The sequence below is a fragment of the Neoarius graeffei genome, chromosome 27, assembly GCF_027579695.1.
Source record: "Neoarius graeffei isolate fNeoGra1 chromosome 27, fNeoGra1.pri, whole genome shotgun sequence".
Classification (NCBI taxonomy): domain Eukaryota; kingdom Metazoa; phylum Chordata; class Actinopteri; order Siluriformes; family Ariidae; genus Neoarius; species Neoarius graeffei.
The window spans coordinates 197,825-223,865 of record NC_083595.1 but is presented as its reverse complement, the minus strand read 5'-3'; the positions used below and the strand labels follow the sequence as shown (position 1 = coordinate 223,865).

General features: G+C 42.3%; 1 protein-coding gene across 7 annotated transcripts in view; it reads left to right on the top strand.

The window, feature by feature from the left end:
* Positions 1–26,041, top strand: part of LOC132874727 (zinc finger protein 883-like) — a 105,182-nt gene that overhangs the window by 31,826 nt on the left and 47,315 nt on the right. For 4 of the 7 annotated variants that reach the window (XM_060911102.1, XM_060911101.1, XM_060911100.1 and 1 more), the window contains one exon: positions 23,631–23,802. The exons of 1 other annotated variant lie outside the window; for it this stretch is intronic. In XM_060911102.1, the coding sequence (XP_060767085.1) occupies positions 23,643–23,802 (160 nt within the window). In that variant the 5' untranslated portion in view covers positions 23,631–23,642. Of the gene's footprint in view, positions 1–23,630; positions 23,803–25,433; positions 25,880–26,041 lie in introns of those variants that run through there. 2 more of the 7 variants (XM_060911103.1, XM_060911104.1) reach the window with 2 other exon arrangements.

The following is a 26,041-nucleotide window of genomic DNA, read 5'->3' as shown; positions in this document are numbered from 1 at the left end:
GACATCCAAAATCAAGATGCTATACTAGAAGCCATCAGTTGTCTTAAGACTGAAAGCTTGGCACGTCACAGGGAAGTTATCGATGGCATAGCTCACATTCGATCTGATTTGGATGCTATCAAAGGTAGAATGACCACAGCTGAACAACGCATAGGAGAAACGGAGGACGTAACAACACAGCTAACAGCAAAGGTGTCTGAGTTAGAAGCTAAAGTGAAACAACTTACAGATAAGAATGACGACCTTGAGAATCGCTCACGCCGTTCTAATTTACGCATCATTGGGCTGGAAGAAAAGGCGGAGGGTGTCGATGCTGAATCCTTTCTGGAGAATTGGCTTACCGAAGTCCTTGGAGCAGAGAACTTTCCCCACCCGCTGAGGATCGAGCGAGCTCACCGCATCGCGGTTACTCCACCTGGCTCTTCAGGCATGCAGAAGCCGGCCGCTGAACGTCCTAGACCACTCATCGCGAAATTCCTGAACTTCAAAGATAAAGTTCGGGTGATGAACGCGGTACGGAAGAAGGCGGCGATTATGTACAACAACCGACAGGTAAAGTTTTTCTCAGACTTTTCCTCCGAGGTGCAACGCCAGAGGAACGCCTACTATGCGGTGAAACGGACTCTATACTCCAAGGGAATTGAGTATGGTCTTCAGTATCCTGCCAAGCTCCGGGTGACTTATGTGGGCAAAGATATCGTCTTCCAGACGCCCGGAGAAGTGGATAAGTTTCTTCACAGCATTGATAATGAATCTATTTCAGAGTCAGAGTGAAGTATTGCTATGTGCGCAAATCTAGACTTGTAATAGAAATACAGGTTATTTAGTTTGACCATACTCGAGGCTGACTTGATTTGAAAGATGATAAAGGATTGGATACAGTTACAAGTTGGAAAAAAGAACAGCTACTCTAACTAGGCCTAATGTTATTTTGCTCTGTCTTTCACTTAAGTTGTACCTCTGTAGCCAACTAAACGGAGTCAGGATTGCATTGAGTAACCTTTGCTTTCAGAACAATTTAAAGATTAACCACAATGGGACATGTTATATAGACGTTCATTTGTCATAACGTAAAGGGGTGGTATTATTACTGATATTATCTGAATACACAGAGACTAAAGGTGGTAAATTTAGTTTATTTACTTTTGCTCCTAACCAGGAGCCATGGAGCACTTGCATGTGACGTCACAGCCGATCCAGATTGTGACAGACGCCATCTTGTCGGTCAAACGCCATATTCCGCCTTCTACTTCTGGTTCTACTTCTGCTTTTACTTCTACCTTTTCTTCTGGAAAACCCTACTATATACAATCCTACTACAACGGCTGAGGCTACAAGCTCTCCCTACCTGTGCACGTTTTTTGTGTGTATTTTTGCGTGTTGTTCGTCTGTACTGGACTTCAATATCCACGACAACCGTATGGACTTACTGGACATTGGTTTCCAGCAGAAAATGACGGTTTGTAGCGATTTCAATCGCATGCACAACATTCCGGACGAGATAGCGAGACCAGCGGGGTCTCCGTGGATTGTTATCGGAGGCAAAGCGAAGGAGGCGGCGCCGGGAGCGGAAGCAAAAGCGAGGCTGCAGAGCCGGCCTGTTGACTAAGCTCAGAAAACAGCCACTCAAACCTCCACTGCTAAGCCTCTACCTCTCCAACGCCAGATCCATGTAAACAAGACGGACGATTTGGAATTCTCATTCTCATTATCTCTAGCCGCTTTATCCTTCTACAGGGTCGCAGGCAAGCTGGAGCCTATCCCAGCTGACTACGGGCGAAAGGCGGGGTACACCCTGGACAAGTCGCCAGGTCATCACAGGGCTGACACATAGACACAGACAACCATTCACACTCACATTCACACCTACGGTCAATTTAGAGTCACCAGTCAACCTAACCTGCATGTCTTTGGACTGTGGGGGAAACCGGAGCACCCGGAGGAAACCCACGCGGACACGGGGAGAACATGCAAACTCCACACAGAAAGGCCCTCGCCGGCCCCGGGGCTCGAACCCAGGACCTTCTTGCTGTGAGGCGACAGCGCTAACCACTACACCACCGTGCCGCCCACGATTTGGAATTACAGCTGGAATTCCAGCTATTCTATAATCGGCTGGTCAGTGCTGTACTCAATACTTAAGTGACTTACCCATCCAATGAGGATTCTTGTTTACAAGATGCCACATCTGAGTCGCTGACAAATCCTGAATTTCTGTAAAGATAACTGTCCAGAGATTTATAGGCACGCAGTGCTTCACCACTGAACAGCGAGGGAAAGTTAATGAGGTAATTATACACGTCCGGGTATTCCGCTGGCAGTTCAAAATCCGGTCGTGAAAACTCCGTCCGGTAAGCCATAAGGGTCACTAATCTGTAGATCGTTTATTTTAGACATATATCTAGTTATTTGTTCATTAGAAAAATGAGCCGTGTAGTCCATCGGTTGAAATTGATCCATTCTGTACACGAGTGCAGCAGTATTCAGCGGTGTTTTTGACCGACAAGATGGCGGTTGTGTACTTTCCGGTCACGTGACTGCAAGATCTCTATTGGAAGGTGGATTTACTTAGTTTAGACTGTAAAGCAGGCAGTCAGTAGGTGGATATGTTACCTGTTCTGCATTTTGCATGTTCTGGCAAAATGTTTTTGTGGTTCTTGTGTGGGTTTTCACTGTTTAAAATTCATTGTGATTTTATTTCTTACTATTTTCTGTATTTCCCTCTTCTCTTTCTCCCCTCATATTACCCAACTCTACAGTACAGCTCATGCTCTTTGGTAAGGCACCCCATAGCACCCCCTATTGGCAGATAACCAGATATGCAAATTAACATCATGGGACATAAGAGGCTTAGGCAGTTTAGTCAAAATAAAACAGGTTATGACTAGACTAAAACACTTGGGCTCTAGAATTATATTCCTACAGGAAACACACTTAGTCTCCACTGAAGAGATCAGACTACGTAGAAGGTGGCAGGGGCAGGTGTTTGCTGCAAACTTCTCCTCTCATGCTAGAGGAGTAGCTATCTTAATTCACAAATCTATTCCCATCCAGATAATCTTAACTATCATGGACCCTGGGGGCAGATATATAATTCTGCAGGGTAGTTTATTTGGAAATTACTTTAATTTAGTTAATGTCTATGGGCCGAATAAGGATGACCCTGATTTTTACAAGAACATTTTTCTAACAATTTCAACCTTGGGGGGAGTTATTATGGGTGGAGATTTCAATTGGGTTTTGAAACCCAATATGGACCGAGAGGGTGGTCAAGTCTCCTCTCATAGTCATACAAGAAAGGTAATTCACCACTTCATGGAAGAGCTGGGGCTGTGTGATATATGGAGGAAACACAACCCAGACAAGAAAGAATTCTCATGCCACTCCACTACATACAATACCTATTCCAGACTTGATTATTTGCTCATTTCCAACACCTCACTATTTAAAATCAAGAGTTATTACAATAGTATAATAATCTCTGATCATGCAGCAGTATCTTTAGAGTATAACGTTTATAAAGAATACAATGGACCTCCTAGATGGAGATTTTGATAACAAATGGCTGCAAGATCCTGAGTTTGTACAGTTCTTTAATGCAAGTATAGATGTGTTTTTCAAGCTCAACAAGAATGAAACCTCATCGCTAACCAGATGGGATGCCTTTAAGGCTTACATCAGAGAGCAAATAATAAGCTATACCAGTTTTAAATCTAAAGTATTTAAAAAGAAACTGTTAGAAATTGAAAAAGAAATCAAAACATTGGAAGACCAAATTGTAACTAAAGGCCTCTGCATGCTCTTGCGACAAGGCTTTCGCAGATAGCTTTTCGCAGACATTTGTAATTTATCGTTGAGCGGGGAGTAATAGGCGTGCGCAATGTTATTCACCGGCACAACGCAAGGGGGCGTGAAGTCGCTAGGAGTAGTTGGTGGGTGTGGTTAGTGGAGTGTTTATCCTCCGGTTACTTATAATGACTAGAACTTTTTTTTTTTTATAATGACTAGAACTGGAGTCGTATAGATGTACGTACTTCCTCACTTCCTCAATCAACCGCTCTTCGTGCTGCTCCATCTTCGCTCGTGTTTTTAAAAATGCCGGTCGTGAAAACAAACCAAACCGGGAAAGTAGGGAAGTGGAAGTGCGTGTACAGCGGATGTAGAGTGGACCAGTCAGAGCCCTCTTGTTTGCGGCGCTGTCTGCGAGGCTTCTGCAGTGGTCACAATTTTTGGGAGGTGCGCGCAGAGCGTCTGCGAAGGTGGGGGGGGGCTACGCAGACACTGTCTGGGATGCTATCTGCGAGGACTGGGTTGTCAGCCTAAATTGGCCTTAATAAGACACCATCTGTAGAGCATAGATTAACCGCACTCAGAGCCCAATATAATGAACTATCAGTAAATAAGGCCTTAAGTAATCTAAATAAATTAAAACAACAATTCTATGACCGGGGGAAAAGGCAGGCAAATTACTTGCCTGGCGTATTAAAACTCTACAGAATGAGAGATAAATACATGAGATAGAAAAATCAAATGGAACAATTACTTCAGACCCCAAAGAAATAAATGAAACATTTCAGAAATTCTATGAAACACACTACAAATCTGGTTTCTCAGCTGACAAAATGTCTTTAAATGGTTTTCTTGATGCCCTGGACTTCCCTACTCTTTCTCAAGAAGACATGGAAGCTTTGGAGAGACCATTAGAGTTATGGCCCTTTTCCACTACCCTTTTTCAGCTCACTTCAGCTCGCTTCAGCTCACTTCAGCCCGACACGGCTCGTGTTTCGACTACCAAAGAACAGCACGACTCGGCTCGCTTCAGCCCTGCTTAGCCCCTAAAACTCGCACCGTTTTGGAGTGGGGCTGAAGTGAGCCGAAGTGAGCCAAAGCGAGCCGAGTGAGGCTGGGGGCGTGAGCAGACACTCCCCTGTGCACTGATTGGTGAGGAGGCGTGTCCTCACATGCCCACACACGCCCCGCGAGCACGCTGGGATCTGTAAACACCGTAAACCCGGAAGAAGAATAATTACGAATTACGAGAATTTCTGAAGCCTTATGCGCCTCGCCTCATCTATACGCTCTTGCCAGTATCTGTTGGCATTGTCGGTGACAAGCCACAGCACCAAGACCAGCAACACTAACGACTCCATGTCCTCCATGTTTATTGTTTACTATCCGGGTTGTGAGACTACCGCTTAAAAGATCACTGATGTCACTGTTTGCGCTGCTTAACGACATCACGTGACGTCCACCCACTTTCGCTAACTCCACCCAATGTGTCCACCCACTTCCAGCCAGCACGGTTCAGCGCGGTTGTAGTCGAAATGCAACTTCAATAGCCCCGCTCAGCTCAACTCAGCCCAACTCAGCACGGCACGGCTCAGCCCGACTCAGCCGCATTTGTAGTGGAAAAGCGGCATTAGAGTTATATAGTGCCCTCATGTCTATGCAAAGTGGGAAAGCTGCTGGCCCAGATGGGCTCCCCATTGAAATATATTAGACCTTTAAAGATATGTTGATGCCTCACTTATTCAGTATGCTTGAAGAAGCCTTCAGAACAAACTCCCTACCACCTTCCTTCTCTACAGCCCTCATTACTACTATATTGAAACCTGGCAAGCCACCTACTAAATGTGAATCTTACCGACCCATATCCCTCCTAAATTCAGATACCAAACTAATTGCTAAAGTCATTGCACGGAGATTAGAGAAATTCCTACCTAGCCTGGTTCACGAGGATCAAAATGGCTTTGTAATAGGAAGACAGGCTTTTCACAATCTTAGAAGAGTTTTAAATATTAATATAGAAGATGGATGCCCCGATGTGGCCTTACTCTCCCTAGATGCCGAGAAGGCCTTTGACAGGCTGGAATGGCCATATCTATTTGATATACTCCCTAGATTTGGCTTAGGACAAAACATTATTAAATGGGTGAAGTTATTATACAGTAGACCTACTGCAGTAGTCTTGACAAACTCTGACGTCCAAACCAGTCGAACTTACCAGAGGAACACGTCAAGGATGTCCACTGTCACCCCTTTTGTTTGTATTGTCCATAGAACCACTGGCACTAACAATTAGATCACACCCTCTGATAAGGGGAGTAACAATAGGAAGCTGTGAACACAGGATTAGCCTTTTTGCAGACGACATCATACTCTCTTTAAAAAAATCTGGCACAAACTCTTCCTGCCCTCCTTCATGTAATAGCAGCCTTTGGCAAAATTTCTGGCTATAAAGTGAACAACACCAAGTCTAATATGTTCCTAAATGACAAAGAAAGAAATAACCCAACAGTGGGGAATGAATTTCATAATGCACCCAAGGGCTTTAAGTACTTGGGGATACAGGTCACCCCAAAAATACATGACATAGTCTCAGAAAATTATAACCCAATTCTATCTTCTACCAGTAATGCTCTGAAGAGATGGTCAGATCTCCCCATATCTCTAATTGGTTGTGTAAACATAGTTAAAATGAATATCTTACCAAAATTCTTGTATCTTTTTCAATCTATCCCACTTAGTCCTCCACCTACCCTATTTTCTAAACTGAAGGAATTAATAACTAATTTTATTTGGAATAACAGGCGCCCAAGACTTAGGATGTCCATACTTTATTTGCCATATGATAGAGGGGGCCTACAAGTGCCAAACTTCCTATGGTATTACTAGGCAGCCCAGATTAAGGCAATTATGCACTGGTTCTCAGATGAAACCACACATTCCTGGGTCGAAATAGAAAACAGTACCACATCCCCCTTGCCATTAAAGTTATATTTATTTTCTGATTCATTAAAAAACCTATTAAAGAATACAAACAACCCCTTTGTTAAAAACTCCATTAAAATCTGGCATAAAGTGCAGACACATTTAAATATTGACTCCGATCTATCAGGGTTCACCCCAATTTGGGGGAATCACCGATTTCCTGCAGGCAGAAATGACCCAGGGTTCAAATCATAAGCAATGAAAGGTATTAGTAAAATTATGGACATGTACAATGCCAATAAGGTACTGTATAGTTTTGAGGAATTACATGGTGCTTACAATATTCCCAGGAACCACTTCAAATATTTGCAAATTAGGAGTTACATTTTGAAAAAATACAAACAGCAGTTACATAAACCACCACTGTCCAGCCTTGAAGAGGTCATACTAAAGCACATACACAGTCGTGGTCAGGTTTCTATCACTTATAGATTAATTGTGGAAAACTCCAATGGATCTTCAACTGACAAGAGAATGAAGTGGTCCAGTGACATGGACACAGAAATTTCTGAAGATGAATGGAAAATGGTGTGTCATACAGCACAGACTCAAACTATCAATACCAGATTTAGACTTGTACAATATAAATGGATTATGCGTACATGTATAACTCCCTCCCTTTGGCACCGCTTCAACAACAATAACCCTGACCTTTGCATTAAGTGTGGTCTAGAGGAGGGCACACTTTATCACTGCCTATGGAACTGCCCTAAAATTAGGGAATTTTGGGAAAAGGTTATAGAACGAGTCTCTGACATTAGCTCTACCAGATTGCCTGTCTGTCCTAAGCTGTTCATTCTTGGACTTGTCCCAGCAGACTTAAGATTGTCTAGTGCAGATAAAAAGATGGTCTATATGTGCTCATTACAAGCTAAACACTGTATAGCCATCTCATGGAAAGCCATGGTGGCACCTTCTGTCGATGTCTGGTTCAAGAACCTCTCCAACACTCTAGCCATGGAAAAACTGACTTATGCTAAAAAGGGGAAGCTACAGAGTTTCTACAAGGCATGGGGACAATTCACAGACTTCTTAAAAAGACAGCAAGATGAACAAGATGCATAGGCTGTATTTTTCAACTTTCTGATTGTTTTGTAAGAGGGTTTTCTCTTTTCTCTCCCCATTTTTTTTCTTTTTCTCTCTTTTTTTTTAATGTTTTGTTTCTGTTTAAATTTTAAAATGTATTTTTCCCTCTATGTTGCTAAATATATGTATATATGATTTTTGTTGTAAAAGTTGGGAAAATCTAATAAATAAAATTATTTAAAAAAAGAGTTCTGAGTTTTTGTCTGATTTTATTGTAAAGTTTGATAAACTATTGATTTGTGGAGACTTGAATATTCATGTTTGTTGTGCAGCAAGTCAACTGGCTAATGAGTTTAAAGGCCTTTTGGATTCCTTTGGTCTCACCCAGTCTCTTAATGCACCAACACATGAGCATGGGCGCGCACTCGATCTTATTTCTCACGGGCTTTCAGTTTCCCTCAGAGAAATAGTGGACACTGCCATTTCGGATCACCTCCCCATTGTTTTTGATTTTGCTGCCCCCCTACCTGCCAATAAGCCTGTTTCCCCAGCTCACAGATGCCGTATCTTCGTCGACGGCTGGAGAGTTTGCTGTTGCCTTTAGGGACCCTCAGCTGCATACTGACAGTGGGCTGGTTCCTTCCCTTTGCCCAGAGAGTCTACTCTCCACTTTCCATTCTACTTGTTCTGCGATTCTGGATTCTGTTGCCCCTTTTTGGCAAAAAAAGCATCAAATCCAAGACAGATCCCTGGTTGAACGACCACACCCGTCTGCTTAGGCAACAATGTAGACAGGCTGAACGGCCGTGGAAAAAGGACAAGCTGCATGTATCCCTGGGCTGGTTAAGGGACGGTTTCACTGCTTACCAGAGATCGCTGAAGGAGGCCAAGTCCAAATATCTGTCTTCCATTATAGCCAATAGCTCTCATCATCCAAGACTGCTATTTAATACTATTGACTCTGTTATTAATCCACTCCCCACTGTTCTGTCTGATGCCTTCGCTGCAACCTGTGAAGAGTTTGTCTGTTTCTTTACTGACAAAGTGGCATCAGTCAGACAGAACATCAGGAACATTGATACGTCCCTTGATAATGTGGATGTTCCTCCTACACAGTCTGCTGTTTTTGACCGGTTTGAGACTATTTCTCTGTCGTTTTTCAGAAAGGTGGTTAGTGGCATGAAACCCACTAACTGCCCCTTAGATGTCATTCCGGCCAAGTTTTTGAAGGTTTTTAATTCTGTTGGGTCAAGTCTGCTTGTTTTTATAAACACTTGTCTTAATTCAGGGTCTGTCCCTGAATTATATTTGCCCCTAATTGCCCTTCGGAGATAAATAAAGTTTTGTCCAAGTCCCAGCTGCCTTCAAACATGCTGTAGTTAGGCCCCTCCTTAAAAAAAAAAAACACATCTTGACCCCTCTGTTCTGTCCAATTTTAAGCCTGTCTCCCATTTGCCTTTTCTTTCTAAGGTCTTAGAAAAAGTTTTTATTCAATTACAGTCATTTTTAGAGAGAAATTCTAGTCTGGTTTCAGATCCCGACATAGCACTGAGTCAGCACTGTTAAAGGTGCACAATGAAATCGCTCTGTCTGTGGATGCCAGGAATCCTGCCATGCTGGTGCTGCTCGACCTTACAGCGGCCTTTTGGTACAGTTGACCATGCGGTCCTTGTATCTCACCTAGAGCAGCATGTCTGCATCCGTGGCACTGCTCTCCAATGGTTAGGTCATACTTGGCAAATAGGAGCTTCGCTGTGATGATTGGTGACCTCTGTTCTTCATATGCATCCCTCTCTTGTGGGGTGCCACAGGGTTCTATTCTCAGCCCTATTCTATTTTCATTGTACATGCTACCTCTGGGATCAATTATAAAAAACAAAAAACCCACAATCTGTCTTTTCACTTTTATGCTGATTTGCAGATATATTTGCCCATGAGACCCAATGAAAATATGGCGCTTACTAAGTTACTGGATTGTATTACTGATGTAAAGCACTGGCTGGCACGGAACTTTTTGCACTTGAACGACAGCAAAGCAGAATGTATTTTATTTGGCACATCACCCATGTCAAATGTTCTTACAACAAACTCTGGTATTCTGGCCCCCTTTTTTAAACCATTTGTACAAAATCTTGATAACGTTTGACAGTGGGCTTAAATTTGGTAAACAGATTAGTTCTGTTAGAACGAGCTTTTTTCAGCTCCGCCTCTTGGCCAAAGTGAAGCCGTTTCTCAGTCGGCAGGATCTCGAGAAGGCAATCCTTGCATTCATCAGTTGGAGACCGGACTACTGTAATGCCCCTTATGTTGGCCTCAGCCAGTCTTCAATTTTACATCTTCAACTTGTACAGAATGCTGCAGCCCGATTTTTAACAAGCACGTCCAGACGTGAACACGCTACTCCTGTGCTGTCGTCACTCCACTGGCTTCCAGTCCATTTTAGAATTATTTTTAAACTTCTGTTTGCTTTTAATGCCATCAATGGCCTGGCTCCCTCTTACTTGTCTGAGATTTTAACTATCTGTGATCATGGTAGGGCCCTGCATTCTTCAGGTCAGCTTCTGTTAGAAGTCCCAAGGTCGAGATACAAACAGTGGGGTGATCGTTCTTTTGCTGTCAGTGCTCCCCAGACATTCGCACCACTTTTGATCTCGGCCTTTTTACATCGAAGTCGAAGACCTACTTTTTTAGATTGGCATTCAATCCTGACTAGAGGAGTCTTGTTTTTGAGGGCTACTTTGTTTCGTCTGTTCTATTTCATGTACTTCTGAAAGGCTTTTAATAACCTGCAGCACTGTGGCACCTTCTGCAGTCAAAACCTGTGTTTCTATGTACTGTTTTTTTTTTTTTTTTTTTTTTTATGTATTGTTTTATACAAAACACTTGTTTTAGTGTTATGTTTTATGGCTTTGATGTAGTTTCGTATGGTTTATTTCACACCTCTATGTTAGTGCACCATTGTTGGAATATTGGGCCCGCCTCATAAATTGAATTGTAACCTCCAGGTATAGCTGTCTGTGGGCAGTGAAGGACCAGGTGGTCCATGTCTTGTGGTGCCTGTTGGCATTTTGGACATGTTGGAGTGTCACGATACCCCCATTGGTAGAGGTTCACAGTGGTTCGTCCACTTTTTGATAAAATTCTATTGGATTGGACCCACTCGTGTCTTGAGGGGGCCGAAAAGCCTGGGAGTGGGTCTGTTGGGTTTGTAATTATTTCTCCTCTCCGTGGTATATTCGAATCCCATTCTCTTTTCCAGGATTCATTTATGTTGAAATTTGGATTACTTGTTTTGAAGAATGGTTTTCATGATTTTAGTCTGTTGGTGTTGCACACTGGGGTAGATTCGTCCAGCAGTTGTATACGCTCATGTTGGCGCTGGGTTGCTTGTTCCCTGCGCAGGTGTGGAGGGGCGATTGATGCCATCACAGGGAGCCAGGCTGTAGGTGTGGCTTTAATGGAACCTGTGATTATTCTCATGGCTGAGTTCAGCTGAACATCTATTTTGTTGGTATGGGAGCAGAGGCTCCAGACTGGAGCACAGTGCAAGAGCTGAAGTCCGCAAGACAGACTGTGATGCTCCCAGTTGGTACCAGCTAGTTTTCTTATTATTGCACATCGCTTTTTGAGTTTCTGTGCTGTGGCCTCGCAGTGTTGTCTGAATGTTAGCGCTCGATCTAAAGTACCCCCCAGGTATTTTGGGGTTAAGTCTGAAGGCAAAATATTTTCTCCAATGTTATCACGGACTTGCAGTGTCTGATTTGCTGAGTGTTTAAGTGAAATACAGAGCTAACAGTCTTTGTGACCATTCATCTTCAGGTACCATTTATTAAAAAAGATGTGTAGTGTTTCCACGTCTCTTGTTAGGGTATTTTCTAATATTTCAAATGAACGTGCCTGTGTGGCAATAGCTAGGTCATCTGCGTATCCAAATTGTAGGGATTCCGTGGGTGGCATGTCACTTTATATAAATGTTAAAAAGAGTAGGTGCAAGCACTGAACCCTGGGGGACTCCGTTCTGTATTTATTTGGGTTTGCTCATCTGGTCAGCGACTCATACAAAGTAGCTACGGTTTCCTGCCATTTTGTAAAGCAGCCTCAGTGTGGCTCTACATTTTACATATGACGACAGCTTAAACATGGGCCCCTCGTGTCACACTGTATCATAGGCGGCTGACAGGTCTACAAAGATGGCACCAATTTTCTGTTTGTTTTCATATCCTGATTCAACGTAGGAGGTGAGAGCTAGAACTTGTTCTACTGTGTCGCACTGGGTTCTGAAACCTGCTTGTTTTGGTGGAATATGTACATTTAGGACAGGCTGTAGTCTAGCAAGAAGCACTCTTTTGAGTAGTTTGAATCCACAGCACAAGAGGGCAATAGGCCAGTAGTTACTTGGAATATCAGCCTGTTTTCCTGGCTTTAGGAGGGCTATTATATGGCTTTGATGTAAAGCACTTTGGGTACCTTTCGGTTATTGTAAAGGGCTATATAAATAAAATTTGATTGACTTCATTCATTCATTCATTCATTCATTCATTATCTCTAGCCGCTTTATCCTTCTACAGGGTCGCAGGCAAGCTGGAGCCTATCCCAGCTGACTACGGGCGAAAGGCGGGGTACACCCTGGACAAGTCGCCAGGTCATCACAGGGCTGACACATAGACACAGACAGCCATTCACACTCACATTCACACCTACGGTCAATTTAGAGTCACCAGTTAACCTAACCTGCATGTCTTTGGACTGTGGGGGAAACCGGAGCACCCGGAGGAAACCCACGCGGACACGGGGAGAACATGCAAACTCCACACAGAAAGGCCCTCGCCGGCCACGGGGCTCGAACCCAGGACCTTCTTGCTGTGAGGCGACAGCGCTAACCACTACACCACCGTGCCGCCCTTGATTGACTTTAAATAGCAAAATATATTAAATACCAGTATTCATCTATGTTTAAACAAAAAGGAAATAAAGATATAATGTCATCCTATTTACATGCAAAAGAATCGCTTGACAGTTTCTAATAAGCAGATTGTGGTTGACAATTAGGAACAAAGACACACTGGAGCAAAAGAACATTCAAAAGGGATCATAATTATATTGAAAACATTATATATAAAATGGGGCGGCACGGTGGTGTAGTGGTTAGCGCTGTCGCCTCACAGCAAGAAGGTCCTGGGTTCGAGCCCCGGGGCCGGCGAGGGCCTTTCTGTGTGGAGTTTGCATGTTCTCCCTGTGTCCGCGTGGGTTTCCTCCGGGTGCTCCGGTTTCCCCCACAGTCCAAAGACATGCAGGTTAGGTTAACTGGTGACTCTAAATTGACCGTAGGTGTGAATGTGAGTGTGAATGGTTGTCTGTGTCTGTCAGCCCTGTGATGACCTGGCGACTTGTCCAGGGTGTACCCCGCCTTTCGCCCGTAGTCAGCTGGGATAGGCTCCAGCTTGCCTGCGACCCTGTAGAAGGATAAAGCGGCTAGAGATAATGAATGAATGAATGAATATATAAAATTCATTCATTTTTTTTTAAATCAGGCTTGTATTGAACATTCTTAAGATAAAAAGGTTAAAATGAAGGTGGTATCCTGAAAAAAGGGTTTATTAAAAATCATTGACAGTTCAAATACCCATTTGGTATCTTCTCCATCGCAAGCCAGTATACAGATTTCAGGGCAGTGGTGCAAGATGCTTTCTGATCCTCCTCCACCTGCTTGTTGGACTCAGTAATGCTTCGCTGCTATGGCCGCACAGTGGGCTTCTGACACCATGTGTGTCTTAAGAGTCTTGGTGCTATAAAATAAAATATTTTAAATATTTAAGAAAACACAACTTGAATATTTAGTCATGTAGTAACATTTTATACTGATAAAGCCAGTAAAATTGAGTTCCAGCACATATTTATTTATTTATTTTTTAACAGCTGATTAGTTCATATGTAAAGATGCTGAAAACAAGGTGCACACATTAATTAAATGAAGTACCTTCATTAAATAATGGGTCATTCCATGTCAATTCACACACCCTCCCCAGTGACACCTCTTCAATTTGCCTGATATTTATTTTATTAGTGCCTTATGATGTCAAAAGAAAGAATCCAAAATTTTAGCTTCCAAGCTGGAACAGTTTTTGAATTTTGGCCCTTCAAAGTTTGGGTGCCACGCCCACTTTTGGGATCCGGGAATTGTACACTTAATTTGCAAGCATTTTTGGAGGCCCATATCTTTTGTTCTAAAGGGAATATAGACCTGTAAATTGCTATATCTATGTATTCTGGCCCTGTCTATCTGATTCTGCACCTAAAACTAGCACAAGTATACTAACTTTAGAGATATTAACCCCATAAAAGTGGATTTTTTTTTTTTTTTGAGATTTTTTTTTTTTGACATTTCAGGGGTCCATATCTTGGGAAGTTTTTGTGTTGATGGGGTTTCAACTGATTTATCATATTTGGGAACTCTACTGTGTACTTGGAGAGTTTCAGGGTACTCGGAGGTTTGGTGGGGGTACAGGAGGGCCCCAAATATGGCTTCGGGACAAAATTACCATTTGGTACGTCCTACTTCAGGCCATTAGTTGGCCATGTGGGCACATGATGACTGGAATGAGCCTTTAACCCTATCAACAGACACCTTTTATCAAACTTTTAAGCCAATAAAAACTTTGATTATCCAACTACTTCAATAGAAACTAAGCATTTGTATATGGTACTGTTTTTGCATATTTTCTGAAAAATCCGAAAAGTCTGGAAAGTAGGTCAGCTATTGTTTTAACTGCCAATTAAAAAATCAAAAAGTACTAAAACACATTCAAATTATAAAATAGTAAGATTAAAACAAGGATAATATCACTGAACACATATTTGAATATATAAACTGGCAGTTTACATTTATTAACCCTTTGCACACTGTACACACACACACACACACACGTAACTTAAACTACACTTACTTAAGAATAAATTAGTCATGTGATCAGATCAGACAATTTTAATGAGGCATGGACGCCATTTACTGCTGTAAAATACATGTAGGCACAATACAAAATGATTCAATTCAATATAAAACCATAACCAGGATTGCTGACTGACACTGACAGTTAAGCATGAATGTACTTTGGAAGAAGCATCTCAATTCTTTCTACATTAACTGCAACAAGTTTATAATGCTGAGCACTACGACCTTGAATCTCTGGCGCATTTACACGACATGAAATGGCACCCAGCATGGTGGATTTTGGCGGTTTTTAGCAGGCCAAGACAGAGTTGTGTTTGACCGTTTCATGAAATGACAATATACATCATTGTGTTCATCAGAACGGTCGACAATGTTTGCCACATACCAGTTGTTGTCATACGCACAAGCAATATATTGCCCAGGCTGATATGAACTGCCATATGCTCAAGACTTTGATATTGAAACAACCAATTATTGTAAGTAATGAACACACAGCATAAAACTTAACATTTAGATGTATTTATGATCAATCCTTTAAAAACAATTGTATAGAAGAAAGGTATGTATCAAAAATATATAGAGTTCCTCATGAATACCCTTGCCCCCTTCATGTTTATAATGATTATAATAAAAATCTTATTTCCCCTTTTTACTAATTGATGTGCTAATTTTCCCCACATGAGTGTCTGGGGGCCCCTTCCCCTTTTCTTGAAAAAAAAAAAAAACCCTGATGAGTCTCGGTTTAACTTCCAGATCGGATGTCAGAACAAATGTAGTAAAGCAACCAGGATGTTTTTCTTGGGATCATCCCCTTGTTTGCATCTTTCCCTTTCCTGTTTGAAAGATGCATTTAACTATTAAGTGTATAGTGGTCAGAGTTAGGTTGGATACAGGGAAAGGTGTTAAATGTAAAAAAAAAAAAACAGCATCGTGAAACAGCCGGGAAAGGGTTTATATCCCTTGTAATTGTCAATATAACTAATGGGGTATTGGGTATAAATAATCTTACCATAGATTAAAATCACTATATGGGTGTGCTTTTACTACCTTAAACATGAATAGGCAGTCAAAACAACAGTTGACCTACTTTCCGGACTTAGGATTTTTCAGAAAACATGCAAAAATAGTACCATATACAAATGCTTAGTTTATATTGAAGGAGTTGGATAATCAAAGTTTTTATTGGCTTAAAAGTTTGATAAAAGGTGTCTGTTGATAGGGTTAAAGGTTCATTCCAGTCATCATGTGCCCACATGGCCAACTAATGGCCTGAAGTAGGACGTACCAAATGGTAATTTTGTCCCGAAGCCATATTTGGGGCCCTCCTGTACCCCCACCAAGGCTCTGAGTGCCCTGAAACTCTCTAAGTACACAGTAGAGTTCCCAAATATGATGATAAATCAGTTTAAACCCCATGAACATAAAAAACTTTCCAAGATAATGGACCCCCAAAATGTTGAAAAAAATGGTGTCATTAAAAAAATCCACTTTTAAGGTGTTAATATCTATAAAGTTAGTAAACCTGTGCTATTTTTAGGTGCAGAATGTGATAGACAGGGCCAGAATACATAGATATAGCAATTTACAGGTCTATATCCCCCTTAGAACAAAAAATATGGGCCTCCAAAAATGCTTGCAAATTAAGTGCGCAATTCCCGGACCCCAAAAGTGGGCGTGGCACCCAAACTTTGAAGGGCCATAACTCAAAAAACGTTCGAGCTAGGAAGCTAAAATTTTGGATTCTTTCATTTGACATCATAAGGCACTAAGAAAATAAAAATAAGGCAAATTTAAGAGGTGTCACTGGGGAGGTTTTGGGCATTTGTGTGAATTGACACGAGTGAATCTGTGTTTACATCTCACTTGAGGCTAACGCTATCACCATCACAGCCGAGTTAGCCAACTACATCTCCTCAGTGGAAAGTAAACATCTGGATGCAGCAGTTATTGTCCTAGGGGACTTTAACCAGACTAACCTCTCATCTGAGCTCCCGGGTTACCATCAGCAGGTTACTTGCCCAAGCAGAGGAAGCAATACGCTGGACCACTGCTATACCACCATTAAAGAGGCTTACCGTGCTTTTCCGAGAGCTCCGCTGGGAAAGTCCGACCATGCAATGCTGCTGCTAATTCCCCAGTACAGACCAGAAAGTTAAGTTCTCTAAAACACCGACCAGGCCAACTAGGTGCTGGTCCTCGGAGGCAATTGAAAAACGTCGGGGCTGTTTTGCGTGCACAGACTGGGAAGTTTTCCATGCTGCAGGCGACCTCCACAACGTCACCGATGTGGTGACGTCATACATCGCGTACTGCGTGGACTTATGCATACCGTTCAAAAAAAAATGAAACACTATAATAATAACAAACCATGGTTCAGCAAGGACATAAAAGAACTAAGGAGAGAGAAGAACTCTGCATATTTGTCAGGAAATAATGAACAATACAAGAGTGCCAAATACAAACTCAGAGCAGCAATCAGGAGGGCAAAATCCAACTATGCCTCCAAACTAGAAAAACAAATCACCACCACTGACATACGCTCCATCTGGAAAAAACTACAAAATATGACAAACTACAAAAAGGAACCCTCCACCATACCGGACACTGACAACCAGCTCTCAGACAACCTCAACCACTTCTACAGAAGATTTGAGCAGGCCCCAACTTTACCACCATCTCCCCCCGATCCTCTTCCTCCCCCTCCATTTACCATTCAGGAGGGGGAGGTGAGGAGCACTTTCAGGGGACTGAAGAGAAATAAAGCTGCTGGCCCCGACAACATTAGCCATGCTGTCCTCCACCAATAGAGATCTTGCAGTCACGTGACCGGAAAGTACACAACCCCCATCTTGTCGGTCAAAAACACCGCTGAATACTGCTGCACTCGTGTACAGAATGGATCAATTTCAACCGACGGACTACACGGCTCATTTTTCTAATGAACAGATAACTAGATATATGTCTAAAATAAACGATCTACAGATTAGTAACCCTTATGGCTTACCGGACGGAGTTTTCACGACCGGATTTTGAACTGCCAGCGGAATACCCGGACGTGTATAATTACCTCATTAACTTTCCCTCACTGTTCAGTGGTGAAGCACTGCGTGCCTATAAATCTCTGGACAGTTATCTTTACAGAAATTCAGGATTTGTCAGCGACTCAGATGTGGCATCTTGTAAACAAGAATCCTCATTGGATGGGTAAGTCACTTAAGTATTGAGTATAGCACTGACCAGCCGATTATAGAATACAATAAGGTAATTCCAGCTGTAATTCCAAATCGTCCGTCTTGTTTACATGGATCTGGCGTTGGAGAGGTAGAGGCTTAGCAGTGGAGGTTTGAGTGGCTGTTTTCTGAGCTTAGTCAACAGGCCGGCTCTGCAGCCTCGCTTTTGCTTCCGCTCCCGGCACCGCCTCCTTCGCTTTGCTTCCGATAACAATCCACGGAGACCCCGCTGGTCTCACTATCTTGTCCGGAATGTTGTGCATGCGATGGAAATCGCTACAAACCATCATTTTCTGCTGGAAACCAATGTCCAGTAAGTCCATACGGTTGTAGTGGATATTGAAGTCCGGTACAGATGAAGAACACGCAAAAATCTCATTCATCTCATCTCATTATCTCTAGCTGCTTTATCCTGTTCTACAGGGTCGCAGGCAAGCTGGAGCCTATCCCAGCTGACTACGGGTGAAAGGCGGGGTACACCCTGGACAAGTCGCCAGGTCATCACAGGGCTGACACATAGACACAGACAACCATTCACACTCACATTCATACCTACGCTCAATTTAGAGTCACCAGTTAACCTAACCTGCATGTCTTTGGACTGTGGGGGAAACCGGAGCACCCGGAGGAAACCCACGCGGACACAGGGAGAACATGCAAACTCCGCACAGAAAGGCCCTCGCCGGCCACGGGGCTCGAACCCGGACCTTCTTGCTGTGAGGCGACAGTGCTAACCACTACACCACCGTGCCGCCCCACACGCAAAAATGCACACAAAATCATAAAAAACGTGCACAGGTAGGGAGAGCTTGTAGCCGCAGCCGTTGTAGTAGAATTGTATATAGTAGGGTTTTCCAGAAGAAAAGGTAGAAGTAAAAGCAGAAGTAGAACCAGAAGTAGAAGGCGGAATATGGCGTTTGACCGACAAGATGGCGTCTGTCACAATCTGGATCGGCTGTGACGTCACATGCAAGTGCTCCATGTGCTGGAGAACTGGCTGGGGTCTTCACCAACATCTTTAACACCTCACTCTGCCAAAGCTCAGTACCAAAGTGTTTTAAAGAATCCATCATCATCCCAGTTCCTAAAACCAACACCATCTCTTGCCTCAATGACTACAGACCCATTGCCTTGACATCAGCAGTGATGAAGTCATTTGAGTGCATCATTCTCAAACATCTAAAAACTGTCACTTCACCCCTCATGGACCCATATCAATTTGCTTATACAGCTAACCGATCAGTCGAGAACACCGTAAACCTGGCAATTCACCACATACTGAACCATCTGGAGTCTGCCAACACATATGCACATATACTATTCATGGATTTTAGCTCTGCGTTTAATACCATAAAACCAGCCATACTGCTTGACACTGGATATGAAAATCAATCCATGCATCTGCCACTGGATCCACAGCTTCCTTCACAACAGGCAACAGAGGGTGAAAATCAGCAACAACCTATCTTCCCCTCTGTCCCTCAATACAGGCGCTCCACAAGGTTGCGTTCTTTCTCCATGGCTTTTCTCCCTCTATACTAACCAGCTCAAAACACACCATAGATCTGTCAACATGTATAAATATGCAGACGACACAACTATTATAGGACTCATTACCAACAACCAAGAATCTGAATACCGTGCACAGATCAATCAAGCAGTGACCTGGTGCACAGACCATAGCCTACTACTTAATACATCAAAAACAAAAGAGCTCATTGTCGATTTTAGACGCCAGCCATCTCCCAAAACTCCTGTGTACATTCAAGGTGAACCCATCTCCATCACTGACTCATTCAAACTCCTCGGCACTTATATCAGCACTGATCTCAAATGGAAAATAAATGCAGACCATATCTATAAAAAAGCTCAGCAAAGACTCTTCTATCTCCGACAGCTTAAGAAATTCAGAGTGAAACCTCATCTCCTGGTCCGTTTCTACACAGCCATTGTTGAAAGCATTCTTTCCTCATCTATCACAGTCTGGTTCAGTAGTCTTGACACACTCTCCCGGAAGAAACTGCAACGCATAATCAACAGAGCCTCAAAAATCATTGGCTCTCCCCTTCCATCCTTGGAATCACTACATCACAAAAGAACAGTATGCAGAGCCCACAAAATTGTCTCAGACCCCACTCACCCTGCACACTATGCATTTCAGCTTCTGCCCTCTGGAAGGCGCTACAGGTCAATTGCCACCAAAACAACACGCTTTAAAAATAGTTTTATCCCTACTGCCATACAACTTTTGAACTCTTGCAGATAAACATTGATCATGGACTGGAAATTGTTTGATGTTGGAATTGTCTGTGTCTATTTGTATGTATGATATTCATGTTGTCTTAGGCTGTGTCCCTAGTCCTTATGTTATATGTTGGAACCTGTACTATGCCGTACTGAAAACAAATTCCACCTGCTTGCAGTGTGGTCATTAAAGAATTATCTTATCTATCTAATCTAATATATAAAAACATTTCTTAGTAATGCAGGGTTGGACTTAAAGCAGTCCCCATTGGGAAAATGCTCTACAAAATCATAAAGGACTCCATTTTTGAAAGACCACGGAGTCCAGGGACTCGAAAATTTGAACGTCTTAGTCAAACCCTGTACCTACTGCATGGACAAAATCTTGCTGTATTTGAATATTGATCAAAAGCAACACAGTACATCTTTCACAGACAAAATACTCATTGTTAGTTTGAAATTTAGTTAAGTTCCTTTTTGATCAAAGGATTAGTGTTTTTCACGACCCAATATTTCATCTAGATTATAACGTAACAAATATAGGCAGTGTTCTCCACAGGCGCTTTTAAAGTGGCGCACCGCCACATTATAATTCTGGCCCGTCACCCTTCCCTTGGCCAAAAAAAAAAAAAAAGTAACTTCATCAGTATGCACCAAATAAATCGTAAAGTATTTGCTTTATTATAATTTAACTATTTAACATCCAGAAGACCATTAAATGAATGCTTATGGGGCTATGCGAAGTGGCCACGCGATTGCAATAGAAAAACATCCAGCCGGCTGCATGCAGATTGTGACACAGCTCTGCAGATTGAGGTCTATCCCTGCATTACACTACACCGCATCACATTACACCATACTGACACATAGCAACGTTGGAAGCTGCAGCTAGCCAGCAGCTAAGTAACTTTGCAGTGCACACACAGATTGTTTGTAGCATTATTGTGCAACGGTTATGCTTATCTATCGTCTTTTCTGACCATACACCGTTACAGTAATCATATAACGGCGCACACGCGCTAGTTAAGTTCAGGTCTTTTATTTTACGTATCTGTGATTGTGTAGGCGAGAACTGCATTTTCCTGTTGCTTTACTGTTTGTTTACTGCAGGACTTCTGGGTTCCTGAGTCAAAGGACCCAAACTATGAAGGCCGGGGTGGCTTTGTAGTGCCAGTCTTGGGCATGCACAAGCTGGTGCGCATGGACTGTAGTGGTTTCACCCCATTAACATTATGTGTATTGTTTTAAAAAAAAAAAAGCAGCATTTATTGTAACTGGGTATTTTGTTTATGAATTATAGAGATTATTGGCATGCACTTAGACCCGAGATTATGTAAATGTATGGTTTATGCAATGTTAGTAATATAAAGTAATTGGTATCTTCCAGTGGGTGGGGACAGGCCACTATATCTAGCCCTCTGAAGGGAGGTGGATTAGTTGGGTCATGGCGCTGTCTGTTATGTAGTAGTCCTGTAATGTGCATGTAATCAGGTGGTGCAAACATAGTGCAATACAGTATTCTGTTTTGTAGACAAAGTATTTTTTTGTTGCAATAATTACTTGAGCTTTTATAATTTATTTTGTGTTAAATTTCTGCTGGTACTTTGGGAAACCAGACCCAATAAAACATCTTGTATTAAAAGTTCTATCTTTGGCCGTTGTCCATCAGATGATATGTACAGTAAGTGTGTTAATTTTTTATAAAATGATTTTAACAATGACTTAGCAATTCCTATCCATTATTGGCCAGTTTCACTGTCAAAAAAGCCCAAAGTCCGTCAGCTTCAAGGGGGGGCTTTGCCCCTCCCAGCCCTCAAACCCCTGCCACCACCTTTTATTTTTGAAAAGTGGAGAACCCCGATAGAGGTCACAAAAACATATATATTTTGCAGTACATAGGTACTTAGTGGTCACATTAAAAAAAAAAAGCCACTAAAGATTTAGACTAATCCGTTGTTGGGTCCAAGTTTGGTTTGGGGTGGAATCTTTTTCTACAGACTCCTTCTTGTTGTTGTGATGAGGATGGTGGTTGTTGAGCTCTATTTCTGCGCATTCATCATCCAAAGTGAGATCTGTTGATGGTGAACTTCTAGAAGTTTCTGTAACTGGAGGATTCTTGTTAGGCAGGTTGTCTTTCTTCTTGAAGAAAGATATGCTTCTTTGTGCCATCACAAGAAGAAGAAACCATGCAGTGTGTCTTGTGTGAATTCTTGCATCAGTGTGAAATTGGTGTGTGGGACAGCGTGGCTAAAATATTTGGGGTATGTGGTCGGGACCCGTCTGGATAGATTGGAGACCATTTTTGAATCCTAAAACAGTCCATAAATGCCTACATTTTATATATAAATGTTTCTCATTTATATTTTAGATTGCTACAGATTAGCATTTTTATCACAACAAGAATTTTCCATGGTCTGTTAACTCTGGAAAAAATTTTCCTCTGTATGCACTACAGCACGCACACCAACCGATCTGCTTATCAGAAATAGAAGAAATATTTACACTTACCTTTGATCTTTGGCTGGATCGAGTTGAAGTTTAAAAATAAAAAAGGCACTGTTCATCAGGGTCACAGTTCTCAAAATTGAATTGAATCGCTGTCCTGAATCATCCGACGCGCATAAAATCTGCGTGCCATCTTGCAACAAGTTTTACCTCCAAACAGCCTGAACTATGTCTGACAGCATGGCAGGCGAGAGATGACGTTCTCTCACACACTTTTTTTTTTTTTTTTTTAATTTTTGTTTTTTAGCTTTAACGTCCGTTTAGGTACCCAGACATGTGCATACACACAGTTGCGTTTTGGTCTGGGGAAATCTCTGCTCTCCCTCCTTTTCTGTTCTCCACAGTCACTGCAACAAAAACACACATTTAATTGACAACAGGTGCATTGACTTTGCCACTCGCCTTCCCTGGCCCCGCCCTACATTCACAAACTGACACTAAGCCACGCCCCCACTGCCACAAATGCGTTTGAAGTTCTTCATACTAACTGTCCAGGTTTTTGTGTCATGCTGAGCTAATCATTATAAAGAATCGCGATGCCTCCTCTGCCAGTTAGACGAGGCTGGTGTATATAACTGCAACCTGGAGGACTAGTTTCATTTAATGCTACAGACTCGTTTGGTTTAATCCATGTTTCTGTTTAAACACAGTACATTAAACTGCTGACCAGTAAGAAGTTCATGAACAGTTCATGCTTCAATGTAATGGTACCTGTGTGATGACTCTGTGTAGGTAGCAGACAGACAGTTTAGCCTGTCCGTCTGCTCCCTGGCCTTGGCTCTGGATTGTCACAGATCAACTAGGCCTGTTCTGAAACTGAGCTATGCTGCGAGAAATGAGAGCAGCATCTTCCCGAGTGGGGTGGATACCGTCCCGCCCTAACAGATTATTTGTTTGATCTTTAGCTGTGTGAGGACATGAAAACAGAGACATCCATGGATGGAGAGACCTCAGAAGCCTGTGTGAAGAAAGAGGAGACGCTGGAGCTGAATATCTACAAGTATGGAGACGATCTTGACAACCCACCTGAAGGTCTCTCCGTTAAAGTGGAAGATCCTGACGATAAAGACTATCTCTGTAAGACATTAGGCCACTCTGGTGCTCAGTAACACTCACTGTTTATTCTACCCTGCACACTATCTGGTGCACTAAAAGTGCAATACAGTACATTTGGGATGTAGCCTCAGTCTCTTATTTTAATCAACAAATTATGACATTGAAATTTAGATTTTTTTATTGATTAAAGTATGAACATGTCTGTGAATATTCTCAGTCATCCAGGTCATAGTAACTATGGGTGGTAAAAGAGAGCAACTGGACTTGCTTGAAAATTCTTGAAGACGTTTCACCTCTCATCCGAAAGGCTTCTTCAGTTCTGTCTGACTGGTAGGGAGTATCAGGTATTTATCCTCTCATGGATGAAAAGCTCATCTAAGGTGTCGTTGAGTCATCCTGTTGGCGTGGGTCACTGGGGGCTGAATGTGAATGGCCTCGAGAGTCGTTAGGGTGATCAATGGATTGCCCGTTAAGGTGATCAATGGAATGCTGATTCTCTCTGTCCTCCTGTGAGCCACTGAAAACAGCTGGGTTTTGGTGTGCATTCAGTTGTCTGGGAAGTGTGCCAAGGACTGCATTGTAGGTGGCTGATAAATTATGTCTTAGACCCCCACCTCTGTTCAGTGATGGCCGTTCCAGGTTGACAAAAATGGCTTCTTTAACTCCTCGCTCATACCAACGATCCTCTCTGGCTAAAATGCGTACGTTGGAATCCTGAAATGAGTGTCCTTTGTTGTTAAGATGAAGGTAGACAGCAGAGTCCTGGCCTGAGGAACTGGCTCTCCTGTGTTGAGCCATACGCCTGTGAAGCGGTTGCTTGGTTTCACCAATATACGAGTCCGTGCATTGCTCACTGCACTGAATTGAGGACAGAGAGAATCAGCATTCCATTGATCACCTTAACGGGCAATCCATTGATCACCCTAACGACTCTCGAGGCCATTCACATTCAGCCCCCAGTGACCCACGCCAACAGGATGACTCAACGACACCTTAGATGAGCTTTTCATCCATGAGAGGATAAATACCTGATACTCCCTACCAGTCAGACAGAACTGAAGAAGCCTTTCGGATGAGAGGTGAAACGTCTTCAAGAATTTTCAAGCAAGTCCAGTTGCTCTCTTTTACCACCCATAATTAAAGTATGAACTTTGTTTATAGAGCGTGTAACATGATAGTGAGGAGTGAGAGAAACTTATTTATTTAAAATACTTTAGTCGTTATAAACTGATTGTTAACCTGAACAAAAAAAGCATGGAATATCACACGATGGGTGTGTAAAAATCTATGCCGCGTGATTTTATTTTCATATACCAACATGGCCCAAAGTGTATGATTCCCCTCAAACCATAGTGATTTGCTTGCTATTGCAATTTTTAATTTATTAATGAATGACTCATTCAGTGTTTAGTTTGTTTCTGTTTACATTTAATGTGGCATAATGTCTGTCATTCCCTCCAGCCACTCCTGTGTTTTATTCTGAGACAAAAAAAAAAGTGGGCTGTCGTGTGACTGAGAAACCAGAAAGCACAAAGTCCTCTGTCCTGAAGACTCTTCCATCTTGGGAAACTTACTGACTGATACCTGGGTCTCCTTCCATAAATGTTAAATAAATGTGTCATAACGTCTTCACCACATTAGAAGATTATAGGTTTTTGTTTTTTTTTTTCCTCTTTCTTCCACCCGTTTTTTGTCCAGTGTGGTCACCTGCTAGTATCCACCCACTAGCCAGGTCTCTCTAACCATGTGAGTGAAGGCTAACATGCACTTCCTCCAAGACATGTAAAGCCATCAAACTCCTCTTTTTCAACTGAAGCTCATGCTGTGTGTAAATGACTCTTATTGACGGTATATAAGCAAGTTAACTACTTCCTGTAAGTTTTATTTTTGTTAGTGCCTTTTACGTTTTCAGTTCTTTTATTTTGAAGCCCTTCTGGCGTACTCGCATCTGAGAGTCAGCAACTTGCCCATAGGTGTTCACACGTGAACGGCAGCTAATTGAAGAGTGTACGGAAGGAAAAGGTGTTTTGAAGATGTTGCCTTGCAATGTAAAGTTTCATTATGGATAATTAAGCGCCTAGCTGGAAATGGGAACAAGGTATTGTGTGTTTCAACTTGTTTTATGACTGTTTGCTGTGACGTGTTTATCCTAATTAACTGCCGAAAGGGTGTTTACGTATATCGTTGTTGTATTAGCCATGCTAAGGTTAGCTTATGCGAAAGGGTGCTATATGGATAAGCTGTAATGTCGTGTTAATGC